This window comes from Erythrolamprus reginae, chromosome 2 (genome assembly GCF_031021105.1).
Source record: "Erythrolamprus reginae isolate rEryReg1 chromosome 2, rEryReg1.hap1, whole genome shotgun sequence".
Lineage (NCBI taxonomy): Eukaryota > Metazoa > Chordata > Lepidosauria > Squamata > Dipsadidae > Erythrolamprus > Erythrolamprus reginae.
The window spans coordinates 202,750,390-202,772,686 of record NC_091951.1 but is presented as its reverse complement, the minus strand read 5'-3'; the positions used below and the strand labels follow the sequence as shown (position 1 = coordinate 202,772,686).

Here is a 22,297-nt window from a genome sequence, read left to right as displayed (position 1 = left end):
AGTGCCCTTTGCAATATTTTGACCTTGTGCAGAGCTCAAATTGCTCTGCTGAGCATTGTATAGGGAGAAAAGATTATCTCAGGGACCGCCTTCTGCTGCACGAATCCCAGCGACCAGTTAGGTCCTTCTCCAGGCCCCGTCAACTAAACAATGTCGTTTGGCGGGACCCAGGGGAAGAGCCTTCTCTGTGGCGGCCCCGGCCCTTTGGAACCAACTCCCCCAGAGATTAGAATTGCCCCCACCCTCCTCGCCTTTCGTAAGCTTCTTAAAACCCACCTCTGCCATCAGGCATGGGGGAACTGAGATACTCTTTCCCCCTAGGCCTTTACAATTTACGCATGGTATGTCTGTATGTATGTTTGGTTTTATAATAAGGTTTTTTTTAGTTGTTTTAGTATTGGATTGTTACATGCTGTTTTTATCACTGTTGTTAGCCGTCCCAAGTCTACGGAGAGGGGCGGCATACAAATCCAATAAATAAATAAAATAAATAAATAAAAGGGAGAAAAGGTGCAAATAAAGAGGGTTTGACAAGAAATAAGAATCATGAGAAGGAATGTTCGAGATACGCTAAAGCAGTTTTCTCTTTCCTTTAAAACCCCGTTTTCCAACTCTGGCAACATCACAATATGTTTTCATAACAATGAGTTTTAGAAACTTGATTCCACTAGCACAGTGTTTCCCAACCTTGGCAACTTGAAGATATTTGGACTTCAACTCCCAGAATTCCCCAGCCAGCATTCGCTGGCTGGGGAATTCTGGGAGTTGAAGTCCAAATATCTTCAAGTTGCCAAAGTTGGGAAACACTGCACTAGCAGACTGAAAAAGAAAGGCTTGTGGAAGTCACATATTTAAGGTTTAACTTTATGCGCAGCGTCCCCCACAGGCCTTGTATAGCAGTGATCTCAGACCAGGGAACCCCAAGCAATCAGAAAAGAGTCAGCAGGTGGCAGATCGACAGCATGGGGAAATGATAATAGTACTAAAGTGCCTTTACACGGGTGGGAGGCTGGATCGATACGGGGGAGGCCAGAGTGTTTGCTGGTAATGGGGCCGGTGGCTCGCGATCAATCGTCTGGCCCAGGCAGCGGGATCAATAGACCTAGAGACGCCCGGGGCTCGTTGTGGGTAGGTAATTGATAGCAGCTCCCTTAGAGGGGCCAGCGTTTGCGGTTGAATGTGGTGGCTGGAGTAGGAGGCTTGGAGGCCTTGAGAAGTGAAATGTTGCCTGTGACTCTTAGGTGAGGGAGCAAAACTGGCAAAACTGTTTTATTTTTATTTTATTTATTAGATTTGTATGCCGCCCCTCTCCATAGACTTGGGGTCTCCCAGATCAGTCTGTGCGGGACTTTGTTTTCAGTGTGAAGAATGAAAGAGCTAGAAGAGAAAATTGCTTGGCGCTTCCAGGCTCCTCTTCCCACAGGCCTGGGCCTTTTGTCTTGACCCCATTGTCTTAAGCCTCTGTAGGAAGTTGCGCCCGGGGTTTAATTGTTCTCCAGGTCAGGACTATGTTTCCTGTATTGCTTGCCAGCGTCATGGCCACCCTGTGCCTTTGCTAGCCTTGTAAACAGAGCAGCCGGCCCAGCAGGCCTCCTCCGCCCTACCTTTCCTTTGGTACCAAGGAGCAATTAACCAGACTCTGGTTTCCATGGAAACTCTGAGCGCCCAGCAGGCTCTTTCATCTCCATCTCTCTCAGGCGGCCACCACAGGCAAAGGAGGAGCCGGGAGCCAGACTCCCGGGCTTTCCCCCTCTTCACTGTGGAGTTGTTGGGATATGAAAGGTTAGGCAGCTGTTTCCCCCTGGGGGGAGAAGGAACCTCAGCCCCCGAGGGGAGGAGAGGCTTATTTCTTATCCCAAAGAATGATGGTGTTTTCACACAGGAACCCAAATGACGGTCCTAAAAAAAGGGAAAAAAAGGAAAACAATATCACTGTAGTCGGTGTACCACCTTTATTTATTTATTTATAGGACTCAGGGAGGCTTACAATAATATAAAATTGCAAATACAATAAACAGAAGTCAACGTGAAATATAAAGTCTAAAACTATAACATCCCAGTTAAAAGCCATGGTTAAAGTATCCAATCAGCATACATGCATCATACCATTTGCCCATGATAGATGTTAATTCGTGCCCCCACCCCCCAGGCCTGCTGGCAAAAGCAGGTCTTCACAGCCTTGCGAAGGCCAATAGGGTGGGAACAGTACGGATCATCAGGGGGGCATTCGCTGGCCGGGGAATTCTGGGAGTTGAAGTCCAGATATCTTCAAGTTGCCAAGGTTGGGAAACACTGGCTTAATCGACGGGACCTGGAGGAGGCCAACTCTGTGTGCTCTTATTGGTCTCTGGGAGGTATGCGGCAGGAGACGGTCCCATAAATAGTCTGGCCCTGAGCCATGTAATGGTCATGGGTAGGATCACACTGGGTTTTTTAGGGAAAAAAGTGCTTTGTGTTCCCTTACGGCTACTTTGAAAGCAGTGCCAGCCTCAGTTTGGGTTTAGAGCTACTGTTTCCCTTTGCAATCCTGCCTTGAGAATATTCCTGTCATTAATAAACAAACACACGCCTGCCTGCAAACAGCACCAGTGGCACTTGCCAATGCTTTCAAAGGTTCCTGAGCACGTGGCTTGCCTCTTTTCCTTTGCACCAGGGCTGCCCAGAGCTCCTTCCGGGTGGGGAGATCTTGATTCCTGTGGGAGTGTTACAACCCATTACCCTGCGGGCCAAGAACCTTCCCCAGCCTCAGTCGGGCCAGAAGAATTACGAATGTGTCTTGGGAATCCAAGGTCGCCAACAGCGGGTGCCAGCTGTGCGCTTCAACTCCAGCAGTGTGCAGTGTCAGAATACCTCGGTGAGAATCACATCTTTTATAACCATATTTGTATCCCTCTCTTACTACCATTCTGCAGCCAGGAGGACTGGGAACTTCCTGAAAACAGAATACAGCTGCTTAGCTTTTTGCAAGGTGTTAACAGATCTTCCTTTCGTTTCAACTTGCCAATGAATTACACATTTTTTTAAACTTTCTTGAACATCTGTGGTGTTACTTGTATATATTAAGGGCAGCCACCAGAATTTGTAAGCTCATCGCAGTTCATAGTAACACAGTGGTTGAAGTGTTGGATTCCGTTTGAGCCATGGACTTGCTTACATCGTTATTAGTTGTTTATTTATTTCTTTTTAATATACTTTATTAAATTTTCATAAAAATGACATACACACAAGCAAACATTTAACACAAAATTGGGGTTGTAATTACCCCTCTTGTTCTAGAAGTCAAATCATATTACAGAAAAAAGAATACATAATTAATACCTTAGATCAACATATTAATTTAAATGAAAAGAAGAAATTTTGTTTAACCTTGTATTAAAAAACCTTCTTATATAAACAAAATAACAACTCATTAGTTGTTTATTAATGGACGGCTTAAAACTTTTGGAATCGAGCATCTATGTCTAGAAAATATACTGACCTAGATTACTGTTTTTCTGAATGTAAGAATTCATTGAAATATTTGGTACCCTCAGTAGTAAAATTCTGTATGGTTCCACAAATGAATTAGCGCATCACTAGATTTAAAGAAGTTGTTTTTTTTAATTGAAGTTCCCTCTTCCCTGACCTTTGCAACGTTTAGTTTGTTTTCTTTATCTACTCATTTTCTAGCCATGTTTTCAGGGATAATGTTCCTTTTGCCTAATTGGAAAAAAAAAAAACAGAACGGAGAGAGTTGTCAAATCAGTCTGCAGCTCATGCTTATCTACATAAATACCTAGCACCATGTTGAATCTTGGTTGAATGCACTACTTGCTGAATGTAACTAAATGCAGTCTGGAATTAATAACAGTCTAACTGGATCAGAGAGGAATCTCTTATTTTGTTGCTTGTCAGTGTCTCAGAGCTCTTGCTTGTGGATGAGAAAAATGGGACTTTTGCCTTGCTAGCTCTTAAGGGCCACACAAAGGACGTGGGGGGACTGCATGTGGCCCATTTATTTATTTATTTATTGTTAGAGTTGGAAGGGACCATGCGGGTCATCAAGTCCAACCCTTTGCCTAAGCAGGAACCCTATAGCATCCCAGCCAAATGGCAGTCCATTTCCTCTTAAAAATGTTCAGAGTATTGGAGTTCACAACGTCCGCTGGTAGGTTGTTTCACTGGTTGATCGTTCTGACCGTCAGGAAGTTCTTCCTTATTTCCAGGTTGAATCTCTCCTTGGTCAGCTTGTGTAAAAATACTACAGGCCATACTAATGCTCTGCATTGTATTCCTGCTTTATGAGGATAAAACTTCAGGGGCTATACTAATAGATCTCAATTTAAGATCACAGCTGGGACCAGAATTTCTGCTGCTAAGCAAGAGTTGTTAAATGAGTCACAACCTATTTTTATGAACTTTTTTTTACCATGGTTGTTAAGCAGATCACTGTCATTGTTAATTATGCAGTCGTTAAGCCAATCTGACTTCCCCTGTTGGCTTTGTGGTTGGAAGCCAGCTGGGAAGGTTGCAAATGGCTATCCAGTGACCTCAGGACATTGTTCTAAATATATGCTGGTTGTCAGGCCACTTAATTTTGACTAGTGATTGTGGGGATGCTATGACAGTCGTAAGTGCAAGGACCAGTTGTAAGCCACTGTTTTCAATGCTGTTGTCACTTCACTAAATGAATGATGGTAAAATTGAGAACTACCTGTAGCCATGGCAGCTGCGTGTTATTTCCAGAAGAAAAAAAAAAGCTGGAGGAAGTGGCACAAAATACTACCATTGCATTACAGAAGCATCTGGTTCAAATCTGGAGGAACAAAATGTCGAACAAGACGAGGCTTCATCATAATCCCTTTTTTTCATTCTCATGACTATCTTGGGACAAGATCATAATGGGGCAAATTAATTGCGTTTGTCAATTTGTTGGTAGCAGTGGTGACACACACACACATACACATTTCGGCATTAAGAAGATTGAAAAGGACAGAGGATTAATAGCAACGCAATAACTGCTGAATTATCCAAATGCTATGTTCTTGTCTTCTCATATCTAGAAGATATTTAGAAAATGAAAATTAAATGATAGATGAAATTGAAGTAGACATGAACCCCTCCAGATTTTATAGTACATGTAATTTCTCATGATTCCCCATCTGAAGGGCTGCATGTTGCCTATTCTTAAGAGACCTGTCAGTAGGAGAAACGAATATATGTGTGTGTGTATTTATGTGTGTGTGTATTATATGTGTGTGTATTATATATGTGTGTGTATGTTATATATGTGTGTGGGGGGATGTATAATGTCTGGCAAGAGAGTTTACAGGCTTCCTTTTCTCTCATATAATATTGTTTTTGAGACCAACTAATACAATTGGATGTGAGGAATAATGGGGAGGAGGAGAGGGAGAGAGAAAAAGTTTTTACCCCTCTCACGTCATGCTAGAATTATGGCCCATGCAATTAAATAGATGGGCCTGAGATTTGAGGCATGCTGAAGGACATGCCTCTTTGCCCATGATGGATTTTATTGCCACAAAATGGTGGTGAAGGCCAATCACTTAGATGGCTTTAAAGCAGATTCAAAAAAGCTTGTCTCTCTCTACATTTACCAATGGCCATTAATCATCGTGTTTTCATGGAACTACCCATGTTCAGAGGCTGCATATTGAATATGGGGGCCAGCACAATACAAGGCTATTTCTTCCCATCCTTGTAGGTGTCAGGCTTGTCGTAAGCGAAGGACTACCTGGACTTCTATATTTACCCATATTGTGCAGCTGTTAAGGCTTCCTCCTTGTACTTTATATTATTGCTTCTGCCTGGATGAAGCAGATTGGATTATACGTGACCCAACAATATTCTTTCAAGTTCTAAGACCACTAATTATGTAGACTAAGGACTCTACTGTTGAAGGTTCCACTTCTTAAATAGCCACCCCACTTAACTGATAGACCAGTGGTCCCCTTCCTTTTGAGCACCAGGGACTAGTTCCATGAAGTTTTTCCACAGATAAGAGGCAGCATAATTTTGCATGCTGACTGGCTGCATCCCACGGATGAGGCTTTGTTTGTTTGTGCAGCCCAGTTTCTGGCATGCTGAGACCTGGTACCGGTCCGTGGACCTAGGCTGGGGATCCCTGTGATAGATTAAGAGCTTCACTGACACGGACTAAGAGCTCAAAGACAACGAGATGCTACAGGTCAGTGGTTAATCTGGCTGCCTATCTTACAATTTTGGGTAAAACCTGAGCATATGTAATAGACGTCTAACTGAGGAAAGTTAGTCTAAGTTTAGTTGGAAAACTCTTGCTTGTGGTTTCCTCTGGGGTGGCATTCCTATTTTGGACCTTCCTTCCAAGGGAAGTACGGCGGAGTCTATAATGCCTACATTTAGAAGAAAGCTTAAGAGATGCTTCACCCAAGCTGTTTCAGGGAAGCAATTGCCCCACTACCAGATTGTTATCCATTGCTGAGTAACATGTTTTAATTATTATTTTTTTTTATTTTATCCTATTAAATAAATAAAATGCTATTAATTTTATTGTTTTGTTGCAAAGTTTTTTGGGGGTTTGGTTTTTATTGTAAATTGCATTTTATTACTGGAGGGAATATCTGCATACAAATAAACATTACTATTAATACAATAGTTGCAGCTGCTAACAACAATAAAGATAATACCAGTAATGATAGAAGAATTATTGAATATAGAATGGAAGATGAATTCGCCATCAGTCAATTGTAAAATGCAGCTTTACTCAGAACATTTTACATTCTGCAACAATACCTCTGCCACCATCTGCCTATCCTGGAGCTTGAGAAAGACTCAAAAGGTGGATAAGAACCCCAAATTCAGTCGGATCATGTCTGATTGTGCAATGAACCTCTACATTAGAAGAATTATTTTAGTTCCCTATTCAATTCCTCTGTTTTGCCTGTTGCTGTTACTTGACAGACTGGACATTTTATTTTCTACTGGTGTAATGATTTATTTCTGTGATTTGATGGAGGTGCTTTTAGGATTGGGCCATGCTTGCTAGATTGACTTTGGTCTTCACAAGTTTTGTTAGGAATATTGAAGCTAAATTCTGACAAGGCAGGCAGTAATCCTGGACCCACTATTTGATATAATTGCTCATAGGTGTCCTTAGCCGCTGATTAGAGCTGGCCAATAAAACCACAGAACTTTGTGTGAACCAAACAAGAAGCAACAAGGCTACCAAGTAGAACAGAAAGTAACAAAAGATGGTCATAGATTTGATGAAATGCAGAGCAGAGCTCTGTTGACAGCGATGGCAGCAAACAAAAATGATTTTTCTGCCGCCATTGCTTTTATGCAGGGAGCCATCGAGGGAGTAATTTTGAAGAGTGGGAAATCTGCTGCATGTAGGTCTCTTGGGTGATTTTAATGAACCAGTGAAATTTTTCTGCCAAGCATTTTTCCAATAAAATAATCATTTTCATCTGCACCGACTTAGATGCCATTTTGGATACTGTACAAATACCAAATGTTAGGCTTTTAGATTTTAACCTTTAGCAAAAATGTGATGATGCATCTTAATATTGGACCATTTGCAGAATAATTTTGAATGCATCTGTGGAAGAGAACGGTTTTCTCCCATCCCTTTTGATTATTCTTCCATTGAGTTGCTTCTTGAGGTTTGGCATTTTCTCTGGGTGACTTCTGTTTCTGATAATTCCAGTCTTTGGCAAATAACTACCTCACTTCTGCACATTTTATTATTGTGAGGTTATACACTCATTTTTCTGTGGGCTTTTGCACACTTCTTCACGGTGACTCATACTTTTCTGCCGTAACTGCTGATAAAGCATCTTCCATCTGAGGAATGGCAATCAGGCCAAGAGAGCTCACGTGTCATACATTGGAAGTTACATTTTGATTTCCTTGGTGCTTTACAGTAAAGGCAACATGGGCTGATCTACTCACGGTTGGGAAACTGGCTTATTTCTGGAAGGCAGCCATTTCTATTCTTCTTTTTATTATTATCTCTTTTATTCATTAAACATGAAACTCAGTCAACTGAGCATTTTAAAATGTGTCACAAATATCATTGACTAATGCTGATGATTGATATGGGTTCCTGCCAGCGTTCTAGGTATCAACCAAGTATCTTCTGAAGATGTACAATGTTCCAAGTAGCACAGTTTTTTGCAGTTCTGCCGGTGTTATTGCAGGAAGCTGCAATTTCTTGATGTGTTTTGTAAACTCTTGGACATGGTACCAAGTGCCCTGATGCCAATGGGTATCACTGTTACAAGTTTGATCTATAGCCGTGTCGTTTTGATGGCCAGGTTGCGATATTTTGTAATTTTTTCCAGTTCTTTTTCGTTGACTCTGGCATCTCCTGGTGCAACGATATCTTTTTTTTAATTTTAATTTTTTTAAATTGATTTTTCATAATTTTTTAAATACACACAACATAAAACAGTGTATAGTGACAAGTGCCCACCACCCGACAAACACACATACGCCACCACCAAATCGGGGGTGTTTCTTGTATAGACCATTTTAACCCAAGAGCAATATATCTATTTACATATTATAGAGTGATTCCAATTTATTCCTTATAGCTTGGTCTCGGATTCTACTCGTCATATATCATCTTAGCTTGTCCCACCGTCCCATCAATTGTCTCAAGTCAGTTTCATTATCCAAATTTATCCTTTTATCCATAATTTCAAATTGAATATGGTCCACCATGTACCTATACCAATTTTGCATTGTCCATTTTGTCACATCCTTCCAACCCAAAACTATTACCGCCTGAGCACTTTCTATCGCTGCTTGTTTTATTTCTCTAAATTCTCCCATCGCATTACTTTTAACTAATACTGCCATTTCCTTAGTAATTGTCCATTGTGTATTTAACATTCTATTAATGTCCTCTTGCACTTTTTGCCAAAATTCCTGCACTATCGGGCATTCTCAAAACATATGCATAAACACTCCTTTATCGTGACACCCATGCCAATAAATACCCCTGACATTCTGCTGAAAGTGTGCGAGTTGAATGGGAGTATAATACCACTTATGTAATATTTTCCTTCTCATTTCCCTAATTCTTGTATTCTTAATTTTCCTTATATTTTCTACTATATTTTCCATCTCTGGTACCTCTACTTTTATCTCATTTTGCTACCATTTAGTCAGTCCTTGGATCGCATCCCCATCTGACTGCAGTAACATCTTATATATATTGGTTGCTTGCGCCTTTATACCCTTACTTTTTTCTCTTATTATTTTCTATAACACTGTCTCCTCAATAATGCTTCTTTATTCTCCCTTTCATTGAGATATTTACATATTGCATTTATTTGTAGCCATCTTTCCTTACCTAAACACCATTCTATATGGTTTCTACTTGGCCTCCCATCCTTCTCATATAACTGTCCTATCTTAGTTATCCCTCTTCCCTTCAACTCTCCTATAACCCTATTTAAATTCATTTGATTATCTCTATTTATTACATAAAGCTATTTATTACCTAAAGTTTAGATTTATATAATCCTATTTTCCCCTGCCATTTTTTCCAAATTTCCATAGTCCCTTTCATGGGACCTATCAATTTACCTAAGTCGCTGCTATTCCACTTTATAAAAATTAATTCTCTATTCTTCATCCTGTTTATCTGTTTTTCCAATTTCACCCATTTATTTTCACATAATTGCAACTCCATTAACTTTTCCATTTGAAATGCTTCCCTATACAGCTCCAAACAAGGAACTCCCTTTCCCCCCTCTTTTTCGTTCGCAATTAACCACTTTTTCCTTATTCTTGGTCTCTTATCTTCTTCAATCCAATAATTAAGTTTTTTGTCCCACTCTTTAAACTTAAATGCTGATAGCCCCCCTGACAGCACCTAAAATAGGTACATCACTTTGGGAAGTATCATCATTTTCAAAGCTCTTATTTTAGATAGTCTCCTTAGCCTTTTCTCTTTCCAGCTCCTCATCTGTTTCAGCATTTTCCTCCATATTAATTTATAATTCACCTCCTCAATTTTCGCTGGATTTCTCAATAACCAAATTCCCAAATATTTAATTTTCTTTAATCCTAATTTCTATTTGCTCTCTCGGACCTGTATTTAAACACATAATCTCTGATTTTTCCATATTAACCAACAGTCCCGATTCCTGTTTAAACTCTTGTAAAATATTTTTTTTTTTTTGCAAATCTTTTTATTGTTTTATAGATATATATATCACAATTTGTTTATACAGTTTACAGGTCTTATCCAACTTTTTTACCGGTTACAGTTGTTATATGGATAATATTAACTTAATACTATGCAATGCAAAACAGGGAAAAACATTCAAATGGTATTTTCATTTTTTTTAAGGTTTGTACTGCTATTTTGTATAAGGTTATACAAATCTTTTCCTTTGAATCCACTCGTGCCAATTGTTCCACATGCTTTTAGTTTCGTTGATTCTGTTTCCCTTAAGTAGGTTTGTCAATTTATCCATTTCTGCACATGTATATATTTTTTCTATTATTAAATTTATATTGGGGGTCTGTTTGTTCTTCCATGTTTGCGCAATTGCAATTCTTGTAGCTGTATTTATGTGAGTCACTAAAAAAAGGGTTTTTTTCGAGTAAGATTTTTTCCAAATTCCGAGGAGCATCCCCTCCGGTGAGTACTCTATTTCCTCCTTCGTGATTTCCTTTAACCATTTGTAAATTGTTTCCCAAATTTTTTGGATTTTAGGGCAGGACCACCACATATGGAAGAAAGTTCCTTTTTCTTTATTGCATTTCCAACATACATTTTGTAGTGCTGGGTAAATTTTGGCAAGTCGTGCCGGTGGTAGATACCACCTGTAAAATAGTTTGTAATAGTTTTCTTTATAGGCTGATGATAGGGTGATTTTGGTTATTGTATTCCATGTTTTCTCCCATTCTGCTATATGGATTTTTCTTTGTAGGTTTTTCTCCCAGGCTACCATTGGATTTTTAATCATCTCTTTTTCTTTCTCGTGTTCTAGTAAAATCTGGTATAGTTTGGTTATCTGTTTTTCAGCGTTTCCTGTTAAGATCTTGTCTAGAGTTTGGGTGGAATTTGCTATACCTGGTATTTGTTTATCCTTATTATATCTTGATTTTATTTGTATATATGTCCACTCGTCCATCCTATAATTTTGTATTTCCAATTCTTGTTTAGTTTTAAGTTCTCTATTTGGATGTAAAATATCTTTATATTTTATGGTCTTGGTAGGGTCTATTAAATTCAGATATACTATGGCTTCCATGGTAGATAGCTGTCTAGGAATTTTGTTGTAAAATTTTCTTTTAATCTCATACCAGGTTTTAAGGAGAGATTTTCTTATCATGTGTTTGTTAAAGACAGTTTGTTTTTGTTTATCGTCTTTCCATAAATAGGCATGCCACCCCAACTGTAGATCATGGCCCTCAAGTACCAGTATTCTTTTATTAGTAAGATTAACCCATTCTTTTAGCCATGTTAGGCACGCTGCAGTGTAATACTGTTTCAGATCGGGGAGTCCTAATCCTCCTCTGTTTTTGGTGTCTTGGAGGTATCTGAATTGAATTCTGGGTTTTTTATTTTGCCAAATAAATTTTGAAAAAGTTTTATTAATCTCTTTAAAAAAAAATTGTTCGATATTAATAGGGGCAGTTTGGAAAAGGTAGAGGAATTTGGGTAAGATGTCCATTTTAATCACCGCGATTCTACCTAACATGGATAGTTGCAAATCTTTCCATTTTTCTAAGTTTTTATTAGTTTCTTGTATGAGTTTGTTATAGTTATCTTTTTTAAGAGATGAAGTTTTATTTGATAGTATTAGTCCTAAGTATTTAATTTTTTTTGTGGTTTGTAGATTTGTAATTTCTTCCAATTTTTTAATTTGTTTTATAGTCATATTCTTTGTCATAAGCATCGTTTTTTGCTTATTAATTTTTAGTCCTGAGAGTTCCCCACAAATTTCTATTTCTCTGATTAATTCTGAGCCAGATCTTATAGGATCTTCTAGGAAAAGTACAATATCGTCTGCGTAGCCTGTAATTTGTATTCTTCGTCTTTTATCTTAATTCCTTTTATTTCATTATTTAGTCGAATTTTGTTTAGTAGTATTTCCTGGGTTAATATGTATAACAAAGGGGACATTGGGCATCCCTGTCTTACCCCTTTTTCTATTGAAATTAGTTCAGTCATGTCATTGTTGATTATTGCTCTGGCTGATTGTGTTGTATAAGTATTTTTAATGATATTTTCGAATTTGGTTCCCAGTTTCAATTCTTTAATTACAGCTATTAAGTATTGCCAGTTGACGCTATCGAAAGCTTTTTGTGCGTCCAGGAATGCCAGGGCTACTTGTTCTCCTGGATGGACTTCACAGTATTCTATGATATCTAGGACTGTCCTCGTACAATTTGAGATTTGTCTGTTAGGTAGGAATCCGTTTTGGTCCGGGCTGATTATTTTATTTAATATATTTTTTAATCTTTCTGAGAGAATTGCCATAAAAATCTTGTAATCCGCATTTAGTAAGGATATTGGTCTGTAATTTCTTATTTTTTGTTTGTCCAGGCCTTCTTTAGGTATCATTGTGATATATGATTCCCTCCAAGTATTCGGGATTTTAGCTTGTTCCAGCATTTCGTTGTAAATTTCTAGTAGTATAGGTTCAAATAATTCTTTATTATATTTATAAAATTCTCCTGGAAGTCCGTCTGGTCCTGGCGTTTTATTATTTTTTTGTTTTTTTAAGGCCAATTGAATTTCCTGTAGAGTTATTTTCATGTTTAAAAGTTGTTTATCTGGCTCTTCTATCTTTAGTATATTAAACTCTTGTAAAATATTTCTTATACCTTTGATCATCTCCATCAGGGTCTGGGTCAATATAATTGCATCATCTGCAAATAAATTTAATTTAATTTCTAATTCCCCTATTTTATATCCTGCCCAAGTGTTATCTTGTCTTATCTTATCCATTCACCCTTATATATGCTTCATTCCCTTTATAAATCTCTTTTACAGTTTCACAAAATTTATCCCCCATATTTAGTTCCTTACATAATTTATATAAATAGCTATGGTTAACTTTATCAAAAGCTTTATAAACATCTAATTTCAAAATTCCCAATTTCCTTTTAGTAACGGTAGCATGGTGCCTCACATTTATTATATTTCTAATTGGTTCACTTATTTTCCTTCCCTTCACAAATCCATATTGACCCTCTTCAATTATTTTTGGTAAAATATTTTCTAGTCTATTTGCCAATATTTTCATAAATATTTTATAATCTTGATTTGCCAAACTGATAGGACCCAGGCTCTCTTAAATCTCGATCCATCTTTGAGATAATAACAATCTCTGAAAGCTTCCATGTCTGCGGAATATCATAATTTAACAATATATTATTAAACAGTTTCCCCAAATGCGGCAACAATACATTCATATAGGTTTTATAAAATTCCCCTGTAAACCCATCCAGGCCCGGTGCTTTGGCTTGTTTTAACCCTTTAATTACTCTAGCAATTTCGTCTTGTGTAATTTCTGCATTCAATATTTGTTTATCTTCTTCACTTACTATTTTCCCGATATCGAGGACTCCTAACTTAACCTGCTCCTCTTTATACAAATCCTCATAATATTTTCTCATTATCTTCTCTAGCTGCTCTTTACCATATCTAAACTCTCCACTAGAGTCTCTCAATGTTAATATACATGATTTTTCTTTCCTCTTCTTCAAATATCTTGCCATTTGCTGCATTGATTTTCCCCCCCAACTCAATGTTTTTTGTCTCATCATCATTCTTATCTTATTCCATTGGATCTCATCATACACCATCAATTGTTTCTTTTTCAATTTCAATAAACTATTCCAATCTCTACTTTTAGTTACTGTATTTTTCGCTCCATAAGATGCAGTTTTTTTCCTCCCAAAGTAGGATGAAAAATCAGCCGCGTCTTATGGAGCGAAGATGCAGGCAGGGAGGGGGGGGAGGTGCTGGAGCAGAGGGGGGGCGGCGATATCCAAGCCGCATTTGCCTTCCTCCACCGCCGCCAGGCTCCGCCCGGCTGTCATTTTGTAGAGAAGCGAGAAACGGAGGAAGAGCTGGATGCTGGTGGTGGCGGAGGAAGGCGAATGCAGCTTGGAAGCTGGGAGGGGGGCGGAATATGGGAGGAGAGAAGCAGCCTCCACGCTTTCCTTTCGGAGGAAGAGCTAAGTGGCCAAAGACGTTCCGCCCCCCACCCAGCTTCCAAGCCGCATTCGCCTTCCTCCGCCGCCGCCAGCCAGAGCGAGCTGCTGGGCTGCGCGTGGCGGGAGAAGCCCGGACAACGCCAGAGCGCTGGGCAGCACTACCGCCGCCGCCGCCGCCGCGGGGAGAGGCAGGCATGTGGGCTGGCGGCATTGGGCTTGGTGGAAAGTCCGGGGGCAGCTCCAGCGACTCCCCTCCCGTGGCTGCTGTTGAGGCGGCATCGGCGTCCGCCTCCGGCGCGCGGCTTTCTCTCCATTCTTCTCTTTCCCCCTCTCGGGCTCCGAATGCGGCGGCGGGAAGAGGAAATGAGGCGCAAGGCAGCGGCGCATACGTCGCCGCGTCTGCAGGAACGGGTGGTGGGGCGCCGTTGTTGTCCTCAAGGCGCAAAGCCACACAGTCCCGGATCGCTTGCTTCCTCGGCCAGCAAGCCGGCTGCCTGGGAAAGCAGCGCATTTGAAAAACGCTTTCCCAGGCAGCGGGGAGGTCTCGAAGACCCAAAACCCAGCCAGTCGCTCGCAGCCGGTCGGCGGAGAGATGCGGCAGCCAAGGGGAAGCGACAACAGCTGCTGCCGTTCTCACTTCAGTTGTTTTGGGTAACCTTATTAACTTTCCCTTCCCGCACTCCTCATGGCTGGGCGCTCTTGGCTTTCCCGCTTCCCAAGCTTGGCCACCGCAGCCAAGCAGAGCCTGAACGAGAGAGTATCCAGGCTTCGGTCACCAGCAGCCCAGCCCCCCACCTATTATGCCTCCTCTTCCCCCTCCCACGACGTATTTGGGAGATTAGCCCGTAAAGCTAACGCTCTCCGAGGAGAATGCAGCCTTCTCCTTTCTTTGGATTCTAAAATATTTAGAGCTATTTATTTGTTGTTGCTTTTTTGTATATTTTCCCAATTCCCCTAGGGCAGTGTTATTGTAATAAATATTTTAGCCTACTTTTTGGCTCAAAATATTTTTTTTCTATTTTCCTCCTCTAAAATCTAGGTGCGTCTTATCAGCAGGTGCGTCTTATAGAGCGAAAAATACGGTAATCTTATCTGCTCTTGTATTAAATCTATTTCCCTTATCTTCATTTCCCTTTCTCTAACCCACCTCTTCCTAATATCTGCTTCCATACATATACATTGTCCCCTCATATAGGCCTTACATGCATCCCACACAATTGATTGTTTAATATCACTCACGTCATTAATTCTAAAATATTCACATAACTCTTGTCTGCAATTTATCTTTATCTTGTTCACTAGCAGTTACTAGTGAATTCTTTGCTTGCATTCTTGACCTATTTCCAATTCTACCAATAGCGGGGCATGGTCTGATAACAAAATACTTTTAATATCTACTTTTTAAACTCTATATTGCCCCCTATTCATTAATATATAATCAATGCAACTAAATGCATGATATCTTGCTGAATAATATGTACTTCTATTTGGAATATCTGCATGTAGATCCACCATATTAAGTCTATTTAAATGTAATGTCCTACTGTTTCCAATCCCATTTATTAATTGCATATTAAAATCTCCTGCCAAAAAAGTTGAGCCCTCCACAAAGTTATCTAACCTCCTCTTAGTACTTATTATAAATTGTTTTGTTTTCGTAAATTGCTGCTAATGTCAACTTCTTTTGATTAATTTTCCCTTTAACAAATAACCACCTCCCTTCTCTATCTTTCTGAACTCCAACCTCTTTGAAAGGAACCCTCTGATGAATAAGAATCGCCGTACCTCTACTATTTTGCATTCCTCGAGATTCATATACCCATTTCCAATTTCTATCATTAATCAATTTATCCCTTCCTCCCCGTCTTTTATGTGTTTCTCTCAAAATCATAATGTCCACCTTATGTTGCTTAGCCATCCTCAATATCCTGAAACGTTTCAAATCCGATCCCAAACCATTCACATTTAAAACCATTATATTACGCTCAATCATAATATACCAAAATAACCCTTTCACCCTCTTGTTTTGCTCTTGGTTTAATTCCCCCCCCCCTTCCTTACCCCTGTCACACACACCCTCAATGTGCCTCCCCACGTGCTCCCCCAACCAAAAGGGGGGAGGACAAGAAAAACCCTTGTCCAGTTATGAGGCATATTCTCTTGATTGCGTTCCCACACTACTGAGCTCCACTTTCAACCACTTTTAAATGTAATTAAAGAGAAAAATTCCCCTCCCACCCTCCCTTATCCATTTAGATAATTCCTTCTTTAACTTCCTTAACTTTTTTTTAACTTCCTTTACCATTTTCCCTTCCCCCCCAACAAGAATAACAGATACACTACATTCCAAAAACATCTCTTAAAGGGGGGGAGGGTGACAAAGACGCTTTTTCGCTTTCTTCTCACGCCGAGCTCTTGTTTTCCTCTGCTCCCTTCTGATGGCCTCCACCCGTCCAGTTAACTCCTTCAGCTGCTCCTCTCTTTGTCTTTCCTCCTCGCCTGGAGTACTACGACTGCTGAAAAGATCTTCTTCTCCTTTCTTTTGTCTCACCCAATGCTCCTTGTATTTCGCTTTCTTCAAACCCTATTCCCAGTTGATCCAATAATGCCTTTCCCTCTTCCAGTGAATGTGCCCTGTACATCTTATTTTCTTGGAACACCAAAATGGCAGCTGGAAACCCCCAAGTAAACCTTTTTCCACTTTGATATTAACGGCTTGAAATTGGGCATAAGGCAGCTCTCGCTCTCAAAATTTCACAACAGAGATCTCTCAGAACTCTTATCTCATTTCCATCTTGTTTAAGGCTGGCACAACTTTTCAAAAACTTGTAGATGATCTCAGCTTTTTTCTCACTTGCCAAAGCCATAACAATGTCTTTTTGCCTCTCTACGTGGGGCAGCCCAATGGACACATATAATATCATCAGAACCAACTTGGGCACCTTGCTTATTCATCCAACCAGTTATTGCTTCATTTAAATTCGAGCCTGAAGCAAAGTCTGATCTAAACCCACGCAGACGTAAATTTCTTCTCCTTTGACGGTCCTCCAGATTGCGCATGCATCAAAGGTTTTTCTAGACGCCCTACCTCAAGCTCCGATGTAATTTATTATGTAAAGGGGAATTTCTCTCTCAAAATACTGTAAATCCTTCTTGAAGAAAAACAGGGAGTAGAGTATTTACAGATGTTCAAAGAGAATCTAAAGATTTATGGTTTCAAGCAAAGATGGAGATTTCTTTTCACTATTACGAAGTGAGTACAATAAACTTTAAAATGGCGGAAGGTGGCGAGTTGAGCCTCGGGAAATTCGAATCAAAGTTAGATAAACTGTTAGAAATTGTTTCAGGATTTGAGCAAAGATTTATCACAGTGGAGTCAGCACTGTGAAATCTTGCTTCAGATGTAAAATTAGTTAAGAAAGAGGCTGACGTGAATACCGAAAGAATTCAGAAGGTTGAAAAACAAGCTAAGAATCAGGAAGAGATTATTAAACAAATGAATTACAGAACTGGTGCAACGATATCAATAAACTGTATGCATCGGCCCTCAACAATCATGATATCTCTCATGTGTTCCAAGTGACAATCGGTCTGCATTCGAAAGTCCCACAAGATTTCTTCATCATCATATAATAATAATAATAATAATAATAATAATAATAATAATAGTAATAATGTACATGGTTAAAAAAATATCAGAAGTGCTTGGATCTGGAGGTTCATCAGTAAATAGTATGAGAATTTAGATTCAATCTGAATGTGTATGTGTGGTGTGGTGTGTGTGTGTATTTTTGTATATATATACTGAAATATGTCAAAATGTTTGATCAATTCTCTAACATTCTGAATAGGGAGGGGAGAAGGCTAAAAAGATAGTGCCTGAATATGATTTTGTAAACTTCCTTTAATTGCAACAGGAAGATAAATGTCTTTTTTCTTTCCTTTTCTCAATAGCTCTCTTTAACAAGTATATTATAGTAATTGTGTCACTCTTTTTTTTACATGTGAAATTCTTGTACCACGATGTAGTTTGGCTCACTTGTTTAAGCTGCTCTCCCAATAAGCACTTTATTGTGGTTCACTTGTTCTTGACATATGGATCAATGAACTTTTGGTAAAATGAATCCTGCAGTATCTAATCACTAGGAATGTGGTACTAGTGTTGCTTTAGTTAATGATTCTGTAGTCTGGGATAATGCGTTCTGACATTTTGAGGATGGTACTGGGAAGCCAAATCTTTTTCTTGCATTCCAATCTCTGTAAGTGCTTAGTAAATATTTCTGCACATTTATTTATTAATTAATATTAGAATACTGATGGGATGTAGGATTCTGTTTGCCTTAAATAAAGATTGAAAGCTTTCCTTTTGCATTAGATGGGCATAAATATTAGAGATTTGTTGCTGGCACTTGTTCTGTTTACTTTTAACATGCATTAATAATGTGAAAGAGTATACGTAGACATTGGAGGGTTCAGATGTTGCAACGTAATTCCAAATGACCAGGCATAAAGAAAGTGAGAGAGGTACATCAACAAAAATCCAAAATCTGTTGATCAAGAAACAAAATGTCTGACAGTGCTTTGTATTAATATACATGCAAAGTACAGTACTGTATTGAGAAGCAGACATCTCTTTTATATACTGTATCTGGAACTCTGACCAGCAACTCTGACCGAGTCTGCGGAGAGGGGCGGCATACAAATCTGATTAAACTAAACTAAATTAAACTAAACTACCGTAGTTTTATATAATAAGTGGTTTGAAAGAAGCCTTTTCCTATACAGGCCCAGGACACAAATGTGTTTTTATTCTTAATACTCATTTAAAGATCCCTGCATTGGCGGCATTATTGATTTTCAATTAGGGGAAGAAGATAGCAGAAGTTAGATCATATTCATATACTGTAGATCATAGTCAGCAAAATATCAATTGTATATGGAGCATCAGTCAAAAATGCAGGACAATGTTGGGGAATGTTGGGAAATAATTAGAATAGTAATTATGAATTCTACACTATAGAACAACTATATCTTTTTACTCTGGACTGTCCAGATGTGACACTGATAGAATATACATATTGAGTACCAGGTTAAAGAAGGTTAGTTTATAACAAGGGAAATACCTATTCTATATAATTCAGGGTTTTCCACCCTCAGTTGAATTCTATAATCATTTTGAAATAGTCCATAGGGGTGAAGAAACCAGGCTGAAATCATATTTTATTTGGGCTGCTAGAACTTGCTGAATATTTTCTAGACATAGATGATCGATTCCAAAAGTTTTAAGCTGCCATTAATAAACGTGTTGTTTGTAGCACTAACCACCCATCATAGAAAAATATATTTGATAAGGAAAAGCCAGACATTTCTCCATTTATTCTTTTTGTGTTATTTCAGTCCAAGCTTTTAATTAGGCTACAAACCTGAAGAGCATTCTTCTTTACAAGCCACAGTTTGTAAACCATGTTCCTTAGGACTCCTGAGAGTAAAAGACTGCTTTTACTTTTCTTTTGCTTTCATCTTATCTATTAATAGCACTGGGAACAGCCATCTACACACAACCTAGCCATGTGTGCAATATATGAGTATATAATAAATGGGACATAGAAACTCCACTATTTCTCTTAGCAACTGTGGGTTTGTCCCTGCAGAGGCCTCCTAACAGGCTAATAATGCAGGAATAAATAAACCAGGAATAAAGACATTGAATATGTAGTGGTAAAGAAGTTCATAACTATGAAGCAATTTGCTTATTCCCCAATTGAATCAATTACCAAATACTGTAGCTCTTTCTCATCTATGACCCAGACAAAGAGCTGAATCAATTTAGGTGAAGGGATGCTTAAATGTTTGTTCTGCTCTGAGGAATCCTGTTTTTAATGCTTTTCTTGCTGTTTCCCCAATAGGGAAACCCAATTACTGGGTTCCCAGTAATTACAGGTCAGTATTTTACCTTTTCCTCTCCATAATTTGTTATCCATCTATTTTTTTTTTCAGTATTGGTATGATGGTGAGGAGTTGGGTGAACTCCCTCTGGACTTTGATGTCATTTGGGATGGAGATTTTGCCATTGACAAGCCACCAGGATTCAAAGGTACCAGCTTTGGGTATCAAATGTGTGTAGGTTTTAAGGACACACAATTCCTCTTAGTTTATCACTGTAAAGCTGGTACTAATCGATTTTGGTTTACTAGTTCCCTGGAATTCTTTTTTGAAAAATTATTATATGTAGCCTAATGAAATAATACCAGGGATTTAATGTGTCAGAAGAATTCTGCAAGTCGAGAATGTTCTGCTATTTAAAGCAAAGACTAAGGGTTCTCATTGTCTCATGTTTCATTGTTTCTGTGGCCCAATTTCTCTCTTAAAAAAAGTTTGAAACAGATTTGCCTATCTTAGTTTCCCTTGTTGATCTTGCAGTACCAAAAACACAGTAAGACCATTAGTGCTATATTTTCAGTTGACCAATAGGAATCTGGGGGAGGGAGGGGAGCTCTTCAATTGTTGCCCTATGAAAATAACTGGAGCAACAGAGGGGGAAAATATCATCATTTTTACCATACAAAAATAAATGAAAGTATATCCCTTGCCTGTTTCTCCCCCCCACTCTCCCCCCTTTCTCCCACACACACACATTTTCGGTATAGGCTTTTTGCATTGGTTGTTTGGGAGGAAAAATATGAACACTTCTAACAGGATGAACTGCTTAGCTACCAAGCCATCATTCATCCTAGATTAAAAATGCTATGCTGAGCAATGAAGGTGGCATGATAACAGGTCATCAATTCTGCAGCCAGACACTTTTCTTAATATAGCAAAGGTGGCAGCTGAAGTGAAGGAGAGGGGGTTACAAGTTCAAAGCAAAAATGCCTACTTTTTAGACTACAGGAATTACAGTAATATGTCTATCTATTTTGCTGCTCTCTCCATTTCCTTTTGGGGGAAGTAACCAAAATTCCACCTCTCTCAGGGAAAGAAAAAATAATAATAATTCCAGCAGCTGCTTAGGGTTTGGCAAGCAGCTTGTTTCCTGCCAAAGAGAAAGTAGAAATAAAACTCTTTGTCAATTTCAACCTGCTAAATCAAGTCAGCATTCTGCTAAAAGGATCAGCTTGTGACTGATGCCCATGGCGGAGAGATGATGCAAGCATTTTCTGCAAGAGGGGAAATGACAGGTTCTGCACCATTTTATTGACACACACACACAGGCAAAATCAGTTTTTGAATTATTATTTTTATTCTATTTGGATCACTTTGGATTAATGTTTTTGAACTGAAAACCACCTGTATCACTGAGCTCAGTCGGCTGCAGAGGACAATAGAGGTGTGGAGCGGCTTTCTGTCCTCACATAGAAATACAGTGGTACTTCATGATACGAACTTAATTGGTTCCAGGAGGAGGTTCGTAAGGTGAAAAGTTTGTAAGACGAAGCAATGTTTCCCATAGGAATCAATGTAAAGCAAATAATGCGTGCAAATCCTTCAGGAAAATCCCAAACTTTAAAAGGGAGGCGAACAGAGGGCAGGGAGGAGCAGCTAAAGGGGGCGGGTGGAAGAAGCAAGGCTAGGCTAAAGGGTGAGTGGGAAGGAAGAAAGGCAAGGGGGGGCGCCCCTCCCTTTTCTTTCTTCAAAAGACACTCTTTCAGTGCCTCTGCAAGCACGCTGTTCTCTGCAAAGATTTCCTCCTCCAAGCTGCCCCTCCCTTTTCTTTCTTCAAAAGACACTCTTTCAGTGCCTACAAGCACGCTGTTCTCCTAGTTTTTAAAATGCAGTCTTTCCCCCTCCAAGCCGCCCCTCCCTTTTCTTTCTTCAAAAGACACTCTTTCAGTGCCTCTGCAAGCACGCTGTTTTCTGCAGTCTTTCCTCCTCCAAGCTGCCCCTCCCTTTTCTTTCTTCAAAAGACACTCTTTCAGTGCCTCTGCAAGCACGCTGTTCTCTGCAGTCTTTCCTCCTCCAAGCTGCCCCTCCCTTTTCTTTCTTCAAAAGACACTCTTTCAGTGCCTCTGCAAGCACGCTGTTCTCTGCAGTCTTTCCTCCTCCAAGCCGCCCCTCCCTTTTCTTTCTTCAAAAGACACTCTTTCAGTGCCTGTAAGCACGCTGTTCTCCTAGTTTTTAAAATGCAGTC

At 39.4% G+C, this 22,297-nt stretch overlaps 1 protein-coding gene across 4 annotated transcripts in view; it reads left to right on the top strand.

Moving 5' to 3' along the window:
• Positions 1-22,297, top strand: part of PLXNA3 (plexin A3) — a 96,838-nt gene that overhangs the window by 36,735 nt on the left and 37,806 nt on the right. For all 4 annotated transcript variants that reach the window (XM_070741331.1, XM_070741335.1, XM_070741333.1 and 1 more), the window contains exons 12-13: positions 2,654-2,854; positions 20,170-20,266. In XM_070741331.1, the coding sequence (XP_070597432.1) occupies positions 2,654-2,854; positions 20,170-20,266 (298 nt within the window). The remainder of the gene's footprint in view (positions 1-2,653; positions 2,855-20,169; positions 20,267-22,297) is intronic.